An 18191-nucleotide genomic window follows, 5' to 3' on the forward strand; every position below is an offset into this window, starting at 1 on the left:
TCAGAGTTTTTGTTTTGTGTGGATACTTTTTCTGAGGGTGGTGAGCTCTCACCGTTTCCTACCTGTATCAGGGGAAAAAAGCATTAGAAGATCATTGTAACAAGATGGAGAGTGGATTTTTCAAACTAAAGATACTTTACCCTAGACCAAGGTATTTGTAGACTTATCATTTCCTTGTGGTCTTGTTTGTAGTTTTATAAACGTGAGCCAGACTATGCTCATCACTAAAACATTCCTCCTTGTACTTTTTTGATTTCAAACAACCCCATGGATGCTGTGTTGGCACTAGTATTGTTAATTTATCATAAATATATTGACACTGCAGGTCAGAAAATGAATGTTGTTGTCATCAAATACTCCTTGGATCGAATGTAAAGGAGAAGAAAAGCGATCAGAAAGTGATGGACTGAGAGTTGGAAGGTGCAGAGGCTGTGAGAAGGTCTTATGTTTCATATCAAGGGGATTATCTAGTTGACCTTTGGCTCCTAAACCTGTGGATTGGACCCATCGAGAGGCAATTCCCACCAATCTGAGACCAGTGTCTACGTGAATTAGTCGCAAACCCCACTTGACCCTTGAAGGTCACGTTTAATCCACACTGTGCAGGGTCGGATGTGCCTGAGAGTGGAGCGACCCACTTCTGTCACTGGGCAGGGGTGTTCCTCATGGGGGACACAAAACAGAACATCTTAATGATCTTTGAAAACAGGAGGCCCCCACAGCATCTCTGCTCCCCCACTGACCACCCCCACCCCTCTTCCCCATCGTTCTGTCCGTCAGCCTCACCAGGCCAGAGATCGGGGGCCAATTATGTCGTGGTAGGTGTGCCCATCAGATGATTGCAGGAGGAGGGATATTATGTTAAGCTGGTGAATGGTTGAACCTAACCCCAATCTGACGTCTCTGCCTCACTTCAAAGCGCTCAAGCCGGCTCCGTGCTGATTGGCTGAGGTGATTATGGGTTCAGGGAGGAGGGTTTTCCTTCTGAATGTTAATTAGCGTTCAGCCTGAACCAACACAGGCAACACTTTTCTTTGTGTATTTGTGCGAATACGGAGGAGAGCTTAAACTCTTCAGCCTGTCTAAACATCTTCCCACTTGTGTTTTTGGTGGACTTGCTCTCAAGCGGCCGGTGTATCATTTGCAAACAGCGAGGCCAGCAGGTTGTTTTCATGATCATAAACACACCTGTGCTCTATACCAGGCAGAAGTGACAGTGAACAGACCCGCCGACATGGGAAATAAGTCACTCGCCAGGAAGTGGCAGTAATCCAGCCACTCCAAACTCTGCCTACAAAGAAATAAACAAAGACATCATAAAGCCCTCTTTATCCCTCAATGACTATTCCCATAAATGCTTTAATCACCACTCCCCGGGGACTCAGCTTTGTGTGTCTGTGTGTGTGTGTGTGTGCAACGGTCCTGTGATGTCCGACTGGTCCCAGCTCTGCACAGATGGGTCTATTTAGCTGCCAGGCGCGCCTGTAATTTACCAACATTCATTCATCTCTCCCCTCTTCTCTCTCTCTCTCTCTTTCTCCCTCCGTCTGGTGTTTTGTTCTTTTAATTGAATCGAGTGTGGTTGATCTAAATGACTCACAGTCGCTGTGTGTGCGCAATGTCAAGCAAGACTCTAGTGATATGCTGCGTATATGTAATCTTCAAACTCTGAACTGGCTGTCAGGGACATTTGTGTCAGCTGAGTGCAGCAGCTTAAACAATTTCCCCCCTCCGCCTCCTTTCCCTTGTTCTTCTTCGTCTTCCCCTGTTTTTCTCCCTATTTCTTGTCTGTGTTTCTGTTTTTGAGGGACTTTTGGGTCCGAGCTGGCTTTGTTCAAGCTCCAGTTCTTACACAGTAGACGTTTCGTCGAAGGTGGTAGAGTTTAAAAGCATCTCAGAGTGCGAGCGAGCTGGAGAAAGCGTGATTCTATGTGAGAAGGTGTGTTTTTTTTATGCGGATCTGTTTTAGTGCTCAGGACGTGGAGTTGAAATGCATCAAGCATTTGCTGGGTTGTGGGCCCGTCACATCAGATTAACCTTGAGAGTCCATCCTTGGCTTGGACTTGTCTGAAAGTTTCTCTTTGCCCTTTTTTCACTGCTTTCTTTGCATTTTATTAGCCTGTCTTCTCCCTTTTCATTATTTTCTTTATTTCTTTCTCTTTGTCTGGTTTCATTTGAATTTTAGGACACATTAGGGAGGACAGGTAGATTCCTCTATGGGTCCTTTTGCGTATATCTGGTTTGCGTGTGTGCATGCTTCAATGCATGCAGCTGTGTTTGCAGAATGTGTTCATACTATTGGGTAGTATGAACCGGTATTATGTATTTACATGATTTGACTCCTGTCAGATCACATGTGCTCATCACTGGGTAGATTAAAGTTTCAGTATTAAGACGATGACAGGAGCTCAGAACAAAGATGGTGGTCCATTTGACCCTCACCACAACTTCAACTAGTTTGTTTCTGTGGGTTGTGTGTGTGTATGAGTTGTGTGTGTGTATGTGTGTGTGTGTGTGTGTGTGTGTGTGTGTGTGTGTGTGTGTGAATCCAGTTAGCTTAGATCAGATATCTTGAGACACTGAAACCACATTGGTTTATTTTCCGTTTCTTTAAGGAATAGAAATGTTCTCTTTTTTGTGTGTGTTGATATATGTGTGTGTGGTTTCATATGTATGTGTGTGTGTGTGTGTGTGTGTGTGTGTGTGTGTGTGTGTGTGTGTGTGTGTGTGTGTGTGTGTGTGTGTGTGTGCAGATAGAAATGTTTTCCTGCTCATGCGAGAAGTGTTCTCAATTACTGCCTTAGCCAGAAGTGGAAACAGATGGTAGCAGATGACGGGAGACAAAGTAGCTCTGTCCTACCTACTCCCTCTTTCTGTGTGTGTGTGTGTCTGATACAAACACACACACACACACACACACACACACACACACACACACACACACACACACACACACACACACACACACACACACACACGCACACGCATACGCACACTCCCACACACACACACACACACACACACACACACACACACGCACACGCATACGCACACTCCCACACACACACACACACACACACACTTAAGCACTAAATCACCCATTCACTTTAGGAAAACATGCTCACTCTATACACACGTGCAACATAGACAAAGACGGTCCTTCAGTCATCTTGACACAGATCATCACTCATATTCACCCAGACATGAAAACAGAACATGCAGGCTCAGTGTTGGTTTCCACTAAACCACAGTTCAGTGAACTTGGGCCCAGTTTCTCATAAGCAGTACTTGGACTGAGATATCCTTTGTCTATTGAATACCTGAAGTGAGATGATCTTGCAGCTGAGTGCTGTTGTTGTCAACTTGAATGTCTGTCTACCTAGAGCTGGACTTAGACTACAGGAGAGAACCAGCTACAGCCATAGTCTGTTCCGATGTTTGGTGCAGATTATCTGGTAGCGTGAAGGATTACAGAGCTGAATCATCAGGGCCAACCCGATAATTATCAAAGAAGGAGGTTATTTTTTCTTCTGTGTTTGTTTGTTGTTTAGCAAGATTAGAAAACTACTTAGCGGATTTCCTTGTACTTTGTGGAGGGGTGGAACATGACCCATGGGGAGGATCAAGGACATCCTCTTTCTTTAACAATGCAGATCTCCCAAAAATTGAATCTAGTGAATATATTTGAGATCAGAGAGAATAATATCTTCAAATATTGTCCCATAGTGTGTGATGCAGCCCGATTTCAAATTCGGTCCGGATTCTTAACCTCCTGGAGGCTGAGCACAGATTTAGTTGCTCACATTTTTATCTCTCTCTCTCTCTTTCTCTCTCCCAGCATTCTCCATTTATATTTGTTTTAGAATTACCCTCTGGGGACAAATAAAGTTGTTTTGAATTTTAATTCATACTCTCCATCTTTCACGTTTCTTTCCACCTCCTCCCTTCCTCCTTTTTCTTAATCCCACTCTTCCACTTTGCACTCCCTCAAATTATGGCATTTGCGTAAAGTGGAGGACTTTACATCATGTTAACAACAGTAAAACAACCATGTTACAACAAACATACCACAAACATCCGTCTCATCTAATCGACCTGCTTTGCTTGTCTCCCTCTCTCCCTCCACCCCTCACCCTCAGTGGGAGGAAATCAGCGTGATGGACGAGAGGAACACCCCGATGAGGACGTATCAGGTGTGTAACGTCATGGAGGCCAACCAGAACAACTGGCTGAGGACGCGCCACATCAGCCGGGAAGGAGCGCAGCGCGTCTACATCGAGATCAAGTTCACCCTGAGGGACTGTAACAGCCTGCCCGGGGTCCCTGGTACCTGCAAAGAGGTCTGCATCTCACACATAGAAATTTCTCTTTACCTCCATGGGGGCTGTTGCGTGGCTGTCTGCTCTCTGAATTCATTCTGAGGGGCAGTAGGTACCAGTTCTTTCCTATTTATTTCACATCTATAGTAGAGTCGAGGGGGAATAAATTCAATATTGAGTAAAACAGTGAAGGAAGGAAGACGACTGAATTCTGCGGCTTGACGCATAAATATCACTTCTCTGACGGTGAACTCTTAGCCTTTAGAATCAAATTAAGTTGAATAATGCAATCAGTCTTTTCTTCACTTCTCAAATATATAATTTAGGAGATACATATTGTATTTATTATGAAAATTATAAACTAATTAGACCTCACATTTACAAATTATAACAAATTCATCCTGCAGAACCTGCACTGTCTAAATTTGTTTAGGGTGCTCAGCTAATCAGCTAAACCAGCAAATTATCTTTAATGACAAATCTCAGCTTTTTCGATTAAACCTGCCCCATTTTCAATCCGATACAATTACACTGTATTGTTTGCTTTTGCTGCACCAGAAAATGCCGACACTCAAGAGACAAAAAACAAGAGAAGAAAGCAAATCAACGTTAAATTACTGATGATAAGGGAAAGACAGCATTTTGCAGTTTTAGGTAACATATACTGGAAGGCCCAACATTCCAATATGAATCCACATTTAATTTCAATATAGATGCGGATTTTCATTTGAATTAGAAACAAATTGCAGGCACTCATCCATGAATTTTTATTTGAGGAATCGATGAAAATTTGATATACCTATATTTAAATATATTGTATATAAACGCTTCACATCTTAAAATGTCAACGACAGTGAAAAGAAATCCTGCATTTGCTATTTGATCCGAATCTTCACTGACATTTACATGGCTCTTCCCTGAGCCATAATTTTCATGGTAATTCATGCTGTATTTTTTTTAATCCTGATAACAATCAAACAAGCAGGCATAACCTGCTTGCTGGAGTTAATAGGACATAAGGTGGTTGTTGTAATTATTGCTTTATACGATATAAATGCTTGTTAATCCACATTACGACACTGAAATGCAACAAACTGCATTTTATATATCTTTTTTACTATCTTATCTATGTCTTTTTCGTACAAACCAGACATTTTGATGGCTGATCAATAGATACGTAAACAATACGAAGAGAGGGAAAGAACGTCACAAGAGAATAACTGCAGAATGAAACAGACGGCACCCCAGAGGCCTCTTTTCTGGCTCCTCATACATTTTAACCGGCGCTGTATATTTTTTACAGTCCCCCCCATTGTCTCATATCAGCCCACTATCACTGCTCCGCTGTATTCATTTCTATCTCCCTGCACCCTTTCACTCTCATTACATCTCCAGAATGAGCAGTGGAGATAATAGGAGACAGTGTAGAGCTGCGCTTTCATCAAGCTGCAGACAGTCAGTGATGCTGACCGGCCATCGAGACTCAGAGGGAACTGGCATTTCAGATTGGAAGAAAAAACCTTGTTTGAAGTTTCTACGTCGGTTTTACAGTGTGTTATTGACATTTCTAGATTTCTAAAAGGTGATGGACGCTGTGTTTGTCTTGCAGACATTCAACATGTACTACTATGAGTCCAACAATGCCAACCTGTGGTTCATCAAGGAAAGCCAGTATGTCAAGATTGATACCATTGCTGCAGATGAGAGCTTTACACAGGTATGACCCCACACACACGTACATGTATCGTGTATATGACATGCAAACATACACTCTGACATGTACATTGAATATAGGGCATCACAAAATACATAATAATGCAACTGTGAATTGAGATTGTGGTGTATGTGGTGATAGGATCCTAATAACAGAGCTACATTGCAAAAATTAGATATTCATCATTTACCACAAACCCTTAGAAAATTAATCAAGGTTTGAATGTGGGTTGTATGTAAAATGTTTTTTACCTTATTCTATTTGCCCGTAAAATTGTCAGGATTTTGAGGACATCATGGGAATATCATCTCTGAGTTTCTAGCAGCATTTATCGAACAGAAACCTTTTGGACTGACAATATATCAAAAAGTAAAAGTGCTAAGGTTGAGTGTTCCCATTTACCTAAGACGTGTAAAATTTTGCCCACAGGTGGATGTTGGTGACCGCGTCATGAAGCTGAACACAGAAGTGCGCGACATCAGCAACCTGAGCAAAAAGGGCTTCTACCTGGCCTTCCAGGACCTGGGCGCCTGCATCGCTCTGGTCTCTGTCAGGGTCTTCTACAAGAAGTGTCCCGTCACTGTGCTCAACTTGGCCCAGTTCCCCGACACGATAACGGGCGGAGACACGGCGCTGGTGGAGGTCCACGGTGCGTGCGTGAATGCCTCGGAGGAGTTCGAGGCTCCCAAGATGTACTGCAGCGCCGACGGAGGCTGGCTGGTTCCCATCGGGAGATGTGTGTGCAAACCGGGCTTTGAGGAGAACAAGGACGTCTGCCAACGTGAGTGGGGTGGGGGTCCCGCGGACATGTGTGGGATGTATTTGGAAGTGTGGGAATGGTTTGGTGTTTGAAGGAGAGATAGAGAGAAGGACAACATTAGAGGCAAATGTGCACAGTGCTTTCATGTGCATGCTTCAATGCCCTCTGTATGTGAAGGAACTTTATTATTGCATCACTTTAAGAATTTTGTTGTGAGACGATGGATGCTATGACTGTATTTAGGTTGCTGATGCACTGTCTTTGTAAGAGAGTGTGAGTGTGTGTGTGTGTTGTGTGAGACTCAGTGTGTGTCATCATGGGTGTCATAACTCCAAGTGACTTTTGCACAGCTCCCAACACTGCCAGGGCAGTTCTCACAGAGGAAAGGGTAGGAGTTGCTTTGAGGCATCTCCTCTTCTTTTCCCATGTGTGTGTGTGTGTATGTGTGTGTGTGTGTGTGTCAGAACTGAATATTTAATTTTCCGTGCTGAGTGGGGGAAAGCGGTGAGTGTGTGTGTGTGTGTGAGAAAAGTGCTCATTGACGTGTGTTAGTGTTGTAGCAGGAGAGGAAAAGGTATGCCTTAGGAAGCAGATTATTGAGTCGTAAAACTCCACAGATGGTGTGCGCTGTGTCTGTGTGTGTAGACTGTGTGTGTATGCATTTGAGTGAGCAAGCTGTATGAGACTCCCAGTGTCACCTGCCCCTACGGGCTCTCTTCCTCCCCGAAAAGAAAATGGAATCATAGATATTCATCACTGCAAACTTGGAATCGGAGCACATAATGCAATTTCACTTGTTTTGGAGGAGCAGCAGCCAAGATACCCAGAGAACTTGGCAGTTGGGCCTTGGAGACAAGTGAATAAGAACAAGCTGTACTCTGCAGTTTGCAGACTGGTAATGTGCACAGATTGTGGCAGAACTCCGGCTGCATCTCAATCATGGAACACAGGCTGTGGAGCTACACGTCTGTCTTGTAAAACGACACGCTGCCTTTATATGAGCAGTGATCTCACATGATTCCACGAGTGTGTCGGTCAATGTCACGCTCCCTCTATTGAAACTTTATTTAAAATGGGTCTGACGCAGCAAAGCGGTTGACCTCAGTGATCTCCATGACCTCATCAGTCTGCTCCCCCAGTCTGATCACTCCGCGGAAAATGAATACAGCGATGTAAGCGTGTTTCACAAGCCAGCTTTAACTCAATAACACAGTGCTTGTGTGTGTGCATGTGTGCTATAGCCGTGTGGAGAAGTAACGATGAAGTCTTATTGTCAGTCTGAGGTCAGGGGTCAGGAGATATATGGGTCCCTTGTCTAACGAGTTATGGCCACTACAGATGTGTGTGTGTGTGTGTGTGTGTGTGTGTGTGTGTGTGTGTGTGTGTGTGTGTGTGTGTGTATGTGTGTGTGTGTGTGTGTGTGTGTGTGTGTGTGTGTGTGTGTGTGTGTGTGTGTGTGTGTGTGTGTGTGTGTGTGTGTGGAAAACTGGTGTCTCCAACACTGGGGGAAAAGCCAGGATTTGGAATTCCCTTCATTTCAAGGCTGATTTTCTGGTGTGGCAATTTACTCTGGAAACAATCAAAAAGCCTTTTAATTCCTTTGTGGGGAACTGAAGCTTCTCTGCTGCAGGGTTGTATGCGCCACCTCCTCAATATTAGGAAAAAAAACATTTCTGAGGGATCTTGGGAGAGATTTGCATAGCAATGAGATGGAGAATGTGAAAACATATCTGATATTTGGTTGTAGCCTGTGAAATAATGCCAAACGCCTTTGGAAACCAGCTTTCTTCTGATACCTCCACCAGGGAGCTTTTTTTTCGCCCTTGTCCATTTGTTTGTTGGTTGGTTTGTTTAATTCTGAGCAAGATTAAGCAGCCAATGCAGGAAGGATTACCACGAAACTTGGTGGAGGGATGTGGTTTGGGTCAGGGAAGAACCCATTTAATTTTGGTGTGGATCCCGGAATCTTCTATCACTTTCGGAGACACTGCGACATTTTTCAAAATTTCCACAGATTTTCAGGGGTATCATTTATTAATCCTAATGAAAAAACTATTAAGGGGACACATTTCTATACATGTGTGCTATTTGGTGCACCTTGATTGGATTTAAGGGGACTGTTTGGCTGCTGGTTAAAACGAACTCCTGCACGTGCCTCTGCTCCCATACTGCTCCCTTCCCTTGTCAAAATTTCCCTCAGCCAACCTGAGAAACTGCATCTGTAATCAGCCTGCTGTTAACAAAGACATGAGAGGACACGGAGACGTGCGGCAACCCGGTGCGTTGCGCTTTAATGTGTCCCAGAGAGAACAAGGGCCGGGCTTTTAAAGAGTCTCCTCATCGCTCTGCGTCGGCTCCAAACAAAAGGTTCCTGCCCTGACACAGGCTGTGGGTCTTCCATAGGGAAAACACACACCGCTAATGCATTTAAATCACCTTCTCCTCTCCCGTTTGCTGTCACACAAAGAGATGAAGGGGTGAGGCAGGGGAGAGAGCTGGAGCAAGGACTGTGGAGGGCATTTGTAATTATTACCATTGTGCAGGTGAACAAGCCTTTCAAGGGATGCCTCGAATTCTCTCTTGTCTCTTGTTCCTTTTGTGCGCGCCTGTTTCCCTCTTTCCGACCGTTTAGCTGCTCTGGCGCTCATTGTTTTCCACGTATAATGTTCTGTGTAAATCTTTTCACAGTGTTTTGGCCTCTCTAGCCTTTTATTGTTCTCCATGTCGCTCTCCCTCTTTCGTTCCCTCTCCTCCTCCTCTCTCTGTCTCCCTCTCTCTCTCTCTCTCTCTCTCTCTCTCTCTCTCTCTCTCTCTCTCTCTCTCTTTCTCTCTCTCTCTCTCGGTGTGAGGCGCTAATGGAATCATTACTAGCTCTCTGTGTTAGACAAACACCAGACACCTCCAATTACAGCCTTTTTTCCCCGATCTCTGGCTCTCAGTCCCCTCCTCGCTGCTATTTTCTAACCTTGCTCTGGTGTCTGCTTCTATAATGGGACTGTTCTCCACCTCTCTCCCTCCGCGGGCCCCCCTATTTTGCTCCTCACCCATCTCTTCTGATATTGTCTTCCTTTTTCACCTCACCATTTTTCCTTCTGTCCCCCCCTCCTCTCTCCTCCCCGCCGGCACAGCACTCATCTACTCTGTCCGCTCTCGTTAAACATTTATGGATCACGGGTTCATCTTTCTCTTTTTCTATTTTCCCACCCCTGCTTGCTTCTTGTCCCCTAAAGTGACGGGCACATTGTGTTTATATATGTGTTGATGTACACAGAGAAAGCAGCGGCAGATGATGTGATCGGAAAAGGTGAACAGGAAATGTGGTCTTGATTTATTGAAACACGATCAACAACAAACCACAGTTTGTGGCAGAAGCTTCTGATTGTTTGTGATTGTCAGTGATATTTTGTTCTTCATTCGAGATAAGGTTGAAGTTTCTGTATGTTTCTCTTATCGTCAGCATATTTCAATTGAGTTCCTGTAAAATTCTCCTGAAAGAACTACGTAGAACTGACTGCAGAAATGACACATCCACGTAAATCCTTAAAGATTCACAAATGACATCATACAAATATAAAAAATGCGCAACTATTCAATGAAAAAATAAAAATACGCAAAGAAGTATAAAATAGAGCTCTTCATTAAATCATAAGTTAACGCAAGTCGAGGTAAGAGGAGGTGAAGCGCATACACTAGCAGCAGAGTAAAGTGACTGATATAAGTATGATGAATAATATCACTAATATGAATAAATTATATAAATTATATGAATATTGCACAGTTTTTTTTGTGACTTGACAAATACGATAATAATTTAACAGTGTTGACATGACATGATGAACATGATTAATAAATATTGCACAAGATACATGTGATAAAATTGCACAAGATACATGTGATAATATTGCACAGCGGAGACTTGTGAGTCAAACAAAATGGATGTTATAATAAAGTTTTTAGTTAAACTGTAAAATATCAAGCATTCAGTACATGTCTTTGTCTTAAAGGATGAAGACATGTAGCAGCCCCCAAAAATTCATATCCATTATAACTTGGACACTTGGACTATGTGGCAAAGGACACATATTTGCTTTTTGGATCGACACAATGGCTTTGGTCTTTTCATGGAATTTATTGACAAAATAAAAGGTGAAGCCTCATCCTTTAATATATAAAGCTGCAGCGACTTTTAAACCCATTATTATTACTTTGTTTTGTTGAGAGCTGTGAGTTCTATGTGTCTTGAGGTGAGCTCTAAACACCCCCCCGCTCCGATGACTGTGACTCTGCTGCTCAATCACACAAAATCCTACTCATCTGCTTTGTCACTGCTGGAGTTGCGTAATCTCTCCGTCTCCCTCATGGCTATTCGAACACATACTCTCTCCCTCTCTGTCACATACATTTGCACACCCTTGTCACTTCTCCTCAATCTCTCTCTTCCCTCCAAGCGGAGGCCTCTGTCTGTGCAAGCCAAAGCCCTCCCGCATCGTAAGCTCTTTTGCTTTCTTCCCTCTCTGTGTCTTGGTCTCTTGTGCATTCTGTTTCTGTTCTCCCTCTCTGTCTCCGTCCGCCACTGTTCCTTCTGCCCCCTCCGTTTCCACACTGCACTCCCTTGCCCTCTCCCGCTGTCTCTCTGTCTCACAGCTGGTGGAGGATGTACAGAATTGTTCTCTCAAACCTCTCCTGCTTTAAGCCCCAGAGGTACATGTTGAAGGGCAGGAGTGTGTGTCGGGTGCATGTGAGTGTGTGTGTGTATGGTTGTGACTAAGTATGTGCTTGTGTGTGTGTGCGTTCTGTCCTTCGCTGTGTGTCTGACAGCACCAATTACTGCCTCAGATGCCGGAGAGATGGAGGAGACGGAGTGGAGAAGGACAGACACCTGTCACCTTAACACAAGTTCTCTTGCTCTCATCTCCTCTCTCTCTCCTTCTCAAGTATATAGGTCAGCATGACATGTCCGTCCGTCCGTCAGTCCGCCGGCTCTACCTGTCTAATGGTCTCCTTCTTTCCTTTTCTTCGTATTCATTTGTCTGTTTGATGCTGCCAGTATGAAGCAAGAACTCGTTTTAGGAGCGGAAAGTCGGGCCACACGTTGCTCAACTGATTCGCTTACTCTCCTGCTGCTCTTTTCACTTATCAAATTGGAGTAAAACCAGTGTCAATCAGAGTAGGAAAAACTCCAATGTGCCTCCAATCCGGTGGGAATTGCCTTGTCAGATTTGTGTCTATTTACAGACACTACTGGTTACAACTTATAAATACTTTACTTTATATTTGGAGAATCCACTTGGCATCCATCCATTCTCTATACTGATTATCCTTTCAGGGTCGTGGGAGGTTACAAGAAGCCAGCTGTCATTAAGCGAGAGGCAGGATACACCCTGGAAATGTAGCCAGCAGTCACAGGGCCGACTTTGTTTACTCTCAGACATGAACTGACCTCTGGATATTCTCCTGAGTTGATCCTGACAACCCCGGGTTAATACTCAACGAGAATGTCCAAATGAGCCCATGTGAGAACACAGCAGGAGATTCTCTGGAGGATCCCGGAAGGATCACTGTGTTGATGACATTTCTAGTGGTAAAAAAGAGGAGCCGTACACGTATACTCAGAAAAAGATATCGACTTGAAAAGACAATAGGATTCGAGAGAGAAAAAGTAGTTGTTTCTGCAGTGGAATTTATACATTATGTCTTGCCTCCTGCAAGCTCTGCCAAGATTACCCCTCACCAGAGTTTTTCCTGTTGTTGTGAACATGTCTGGCCTGGGCCTTCTCCTTCTGCGTTGTTCATATATGAGAGGAAAACTCCTGGGAAACTCCAGACCCATTATCCAAATCTGTTCATGTCTGAAAGGGACTGTACAGAGACAAACAACCATTCACACCTTCAGACAATTTACACTTTCAGAAATATTCTTGCTGTGAAGCGACAGTGTTTATCACTGGATCACTGCCGTCCACTTGAACAGTATAGTTTTCTCTTTCTGAGACAGCTGGCCCATTTACTAACTATTCTTGATATTACTAAATCAAGTTCTATTATAAAGTAAAACAGATTGCAGTCTAAGGGGAGGTTTGTGTCAGACTACTTGGCTGGGCACAGTAAAGTTTTGGTCTGGTTGCCAGGTTTGGGATCGTTGTGCCTTTGCAGGGATCAAAACCAAGTCTGTGCTCATTCTCAAAGCAAGAAGACCTGCCGTCTGCCACAGAATAGCTCCAGTGATGAACTATTTCTTTGAAGCAAAGCCAAGTAACCTTTAAGCCAGGCAAACATCACTTCACACCGCTTCACAGAATCGTACCCTCTCCAAACCTTTTGACTGCGACTATGAGATCATTACTTTTGGGAGGGATAGATAAAGCCTGTACAATCTCATTTTAAGAGAGAAAACAACTGTAGCTTGATTTTAACATAACATTGGTCAACCTGTAGAGGGTTCAGTTCAGCTTTCTGTCTGCCCAGAGACCAGCAGCGATCTGAGGCCTCCTGCTCGACCAGTCAGCCGATCAAAACTGGCTCTGACCACGGCGCTGCGATAAAAACCTTATTTCGCTTTCACTTAAACAGATATGTGCCAGTAAAATGATACTTGTACTATAAGGGCTCAAGATTGTAGATATGGACTAAGAAGAATATAATGAAACAAAGAATATGACCACACAAAAGACTGCATATACACACAAACACACACACCCCCACCTAGAAACAATAGACTTTATATCTCATAAGAGGATTGCAGTCTCTGTTCATAATGAAAGGCTTGAGCTGGAAACAGATGTAGAAAAGGCTAATCTTTGCACCTGTGAAAGAGCTTTACTCATTTACAGTGTGTGTGTGTATGTATGTGTGTGTGTGTGTGTGTGTGTGTGTGTGTGTGTGTGTGTGCGCGATGCTGAAAGCTCAGTAGGGAAGCTGCCTTTCTTTATTGCCTCTCCAACTCAGAGCTTGATCTCTGCCTCTCTCCTTTCAACAAAGGTGTGTGTGTGTGTGTGTGTGTGTGTGTGTGTGTGTGTGTGTGTGTGTGTGTGTGTGTGTGTGTTCAGTGGAGGCAGCAGGTAAAGTGAGCATTTTTATGTTGATCACATACAGACTTCTGAAGGTCAAGGGCTCCCTCCTGCATTTAGTATGTTCACTCTCTCTCTCTCTCTCTCTCTCTCTCTCTCTCTCACACACACTCTCCTTTCTTTGCTCTTCTCTTGGTGGCAGCTCGGGGAGCTTGAGAGCACAAAGGTGTGGGTAAGAAGGAGTGGGCGGTGAACAGAAGGGTTTAGACAGCAAGTAAAGAGACTTTTGTGTGTATACGGTCCTCACCCCATGTGCGTGTATGTGAGTGTGAGTGTGTCGGTCCAATGCTGTAGGCATTAGGGCAGTAAGCTGTGGAAGTGTTAGGCAGCGGGGTGTTATTACTAGACAGATGTTCTTAAAGGACAAACGGATAAATGGGCCAAGTAAAGGCCAGTCATCTGTCCCTCTACCTGTCTGTGTGTGTGTCGTTCTGCTGCTCTGCTTGTCCGACTTCCCTCTTCATTCATTTGGATAATGACAGCCACCTTTGCCTTCATTTCTCCTTTATTCGCCGTTATCTCCACTCTCTCATACTCCATCCATTTCCCTCTCCCTCCTTCTCATCTCCTCTCTTTTGTGTTTGAATAAATGACACACAAAATTACAAAGGCTTAGGCGCTCTGGCTATATCCTCAGCACACCATAGTCCCCGTCTACATACCCACACAGCGCTGACCCAGATAATATTCACGCAAAGCCTCCCAGCAGCTCCCCTCTCACTGTGGCCGATCACTCGCCAGACATAACCTGAGTTGCCAAAAGCCACCTTTGGCGTTTGCACCACTGAAGCATTGGCCACCGTGAAACCCACGGACATCGAGACGGTTTGGGAAGACGGGACCTCGTGCAGCTCGTGGAGTCTGGTGCAGTGGGTTGTGCTGTGTGAACAAACCCGCAGAGAAAACGAGGAAAAAGCAGGCCAAGGACTGAGTAACTGTTAACGCATGTTTCGACTCTTCAACATCTTTATTTAGCACTATTCCCCACAGGCAGACGCAGGAGAGAGCTAGGAGGGAGGTGGAGAGGGCAGAGTGTGTCTCCTCTGGGTACAGTTGTCATTAATTGGCTGCGTTTCAGATGCTGTTGTGTTCCAGTTAGTGATAAACACGTGTGCACTCCTGGGAAAGTCAGTATAATCTCAACATTTAGTGTTGGATTCGTGTTGAGTTTTTGCTCCATTCAGGATCAGGAGAGGTGAGTGCGTGAGCCGGACGAGCGGAGGAGGCGTGCAGGCACAGGAACAGGAAAGCAGCCATTGACCCCTTCCCCTCTGGCCCCTCCCTCTCTTTCTTTCTAGTTTATGGATGGCTTCCAGATGTACGATCGGCCTGTCAGACTGATTGGGCCGCTGTTGCATAGTTATTATGTTCCTGCTCAGCTACAAACACGATGCACGGATATAGCCACAGTCAAAGTCCACTTTGTTGCTGCTTTCATCTGCCGACCTGCTGCACTATTATTCTAAAGCCAAGGGGAACGTTTCAGAAAATGTGAATAAATGAGGTTACACAGAGCCTGATGAGTGATGCAACACATTTTATTTTTATATATGTTGATTTAGACCAGTTGCTGCAGTATTACAGGTATACATTGAATGTTTGTATGATAGCTGCAGAGACATGAGGCAAAGATGAGATGAAAGAGACAGGAGCAGGTTGGTGCTCTGCACATTACGGGGATTTAGATATTGTCTTCTAGCCTGTTTGGTTAGTAAACCACATGATCAGCAGATGAAGCAAAAAAAAAAAAAATCCTCCGTCTCACAATCATAAATATTACATATTACATATTACATTCAGACATCAAGCACAGCCTTTCAAAATATATAATTATCTGCAAATCCCTTTAAGAAGAAACACAAATGTTGGTATATAGTGAAATAAATTAAATATAACTCGCAGAAAAAGGAGGCTGTTTATAACTCCTGACCTAGCCTGAGATTATTCAAATGTCATATGAGGACAAAGATAACATGTCACAGACGACTAACATCATCACTGAGGTCCGTGAGTATCACTGCCTCTTAAAGCTGCTTCATGAGAACATCTGCTCATATATCTAATTGTTTGGTCGATATTTATTTGATGAAAAGCTTGTGTGTCTTTTTTATGGAGAGCACAAAGGAAAACGATAGGAACGTGCAGTGACAATTTTCCCAAGAGGGGATCCCTTTGTCTGTGACAACCTTGATTTCCTAAGTTGCGCTGAATGGGCGCTGTATCTGTCAGGTGGGACATGGCACTTGAGGACATCTACTGAGGAATGCATGCAGATCTGTTTTGACATGACTCTGAGTGGGGCAGCGATCTCCAGCATTCTCTTTCTTAGCGTTTCCTCTGTGTGTTGTGTGTTTGTTCTTTATAAACGGACCACGACGCGGCTGTGCTCTTCTCCTGCGGACTCACGACACAATGATGAAGTTGATCATTCTACGCTGAGATTAATGACAACGCAAATACACAAAATCTTTGTGTGTGCGCGAGTGACGTAGAGAAAAAAGGCATGGGGCTCTCCTTTCCAACTCCGCCTGTGAGAATGAATTATTGAGAGTGATGAACTGAAAATAACGTGGCTGAGGAAAGGTGGTGCAGCGCTCCTCCTACACACACTTTGTTGGTCACGGGGCCGGCCGATGTGGGCACGTTTACTGGTGTGTGTGGCACAAAGTGTGTATATGTGTGTGTGGGCTGTATGTGTGTGCTGGAGTGTATCTGGGGACAGACACGGATCTGAGGAGATGGTGATTATGGTGTGTTAAAACTCTGCAGATTGTGTTTTAAGGAATCTTTAAGATATATGTGTCTAGAGAGAGCGACATTGTGTGTGTACTTATAGAGATAGATACAAATCTTTGTGTGTGTGTGTGTGTGTGTATGCTTTTGCTTTGCTGGTTATATTCATCTTTGTCTTCTTTTGGCCTTTTGTCTTGATGGCAAAATAGACAGAAGAATTCGTTATTCAGTCTGTGCAGCTAACTCCCAACAGACTCCTTCTATAGGCCTGTCATGGTATGTCTCTCTCTCCCTCTCTCTCTGTCTGTCTGTCTTTCTGTCCCTCGCCCATGACCCCGTTCACACACAGAACACACACATGCACCTGGTATCTATTTAATCTGTTTTTAGACTGCAGTATAACAACACCGGCTCAAAATTAGTGAGCCATCAACTTGAATTACCCCTATAGAGAAGTGTGTGTCTGTGTAGATGTGTATTTGCTTTAATTCGAATGAAATTGAGAAATCTATCCCTGTGATTTTCTTTTTTTTTGGAGGGGTTTGTGTATGTGTGTGTGTGTGCCTGTCAGCGAGAGAGTAAATATTTGTGCAGGGGCTCTGCAGAAGGTCAGGGTCAACGTATGACAGACAGCCTACTGGGAAATAAGACACACATACAAAGACAGACTCTCTCTCTCTCAACACACACACACACACACACACACACACACACACAAATAAAGTAGGGATGGTCAGAGAGAGAACGAAAAAGAGATACACACAGAAAGAGTCAGAAAAATAGAACCAGAGAGTTGGGGGTGGGGGGGGGGGGGGGGAGACGGAGAGAGACAGAGAGAAAAACAGGAAGACAGAGTAAGACAGAGAAAAGACAAATATGGACAGAATGAGAATGAGAAATGGTGGTGGTGGGGGGCATCGTCCCATAGTTCTCCTTGGCTGCTCTCAGTAATTGGCTGGTATCCCGAGAACAGAGAGTAGATCAGAGAGCAGCCGGAGTGTACTCATGTGCTTCATGTACTGGACATCACAAACCAATTCATATCCGGTCTGACCGCGTGTGTGTGTGTGTGTGTGTGTGTGTGTGTGTGTGTGTGTGTGTGTGTGTGTGTGTGTGTGTGTGTGTGTGTGTGTGTGTGCCAGTCAGAGAAGTCATAAGATACCATAAACACAGCGAGGTTCTGTCCTGAGATGTCAATCACGGAGGCCTACGTCTTCTTTGTGGACACAGCTCGTGTCTCTCATCCACTCTGCAGCCAAGTGATCCAGTCTTTACAGGGTCGGTTTTTACAGAATACATCACAGTTTTTGACACTATCCGAAAATTACTTTGGATTAGAAAGATTGCAAATTTATGGGGTTATCTGAAAAGCTGGTTTTGTAAACTCAACTCTGAAATAACAACCACAGGAGTTCAGGTGTGCAACGGCAAAGTTTTAAAATAAATATCCACTCTTTCTATGCTCTAGTTTCAACATTTCAGAACTTTTTTCCAACTAACGTGCTCCAGTTTTCAAATGACAATTTACAAGGTTTCAAACCTGGAAAACAAACTGAGGCACAGCGGAAGAGCAGTGAGAAATTTGAAATGTGTTTGAG

General features: G+C 44.1%; 1 protein-coding gene across 2 annotated transcripts in view; it reads left to right on the forward strand.

Moving 5' to 3' along the window:
* The window catches only part of epha4b (eph receptor A4b), an 80251-nt gene that overhangs the window by 17351 nt on the left and 44709 nt on the right, over nt 1-18191 (forward strand). For both annotated transcript variants that reach the window (XM_061083843.1, XM_061083844.1), the window contains 3 exons: nt 4140-4340; nt 5929-6036; nt 6463-6814. In XM_061083843.1, coding sequence (XP_060939826.1) covers nt 4140-4340; nt 5929-6036; nt 6463-6814 — 661 coding nt within the window. The remainder of the gene's footprint in view (nt 1-4139; nt 4341-5928; nt 6037-6462; nt 6815-18191) is intronic.

This window comes from Limanda limanda, chromosome 13 (genome assembly GCF_963576545.1).
Source record: "Limanda limanda chromosome 13, fLimLim1.1, whole genome shotgun sequence".
Taxonomy (NCBI): Eukaryota; Metazoa; Chordata; class Actinopteri; order Pleuronectiformes; family Pleuronectidae; genus Limanda; species Limanda limanda.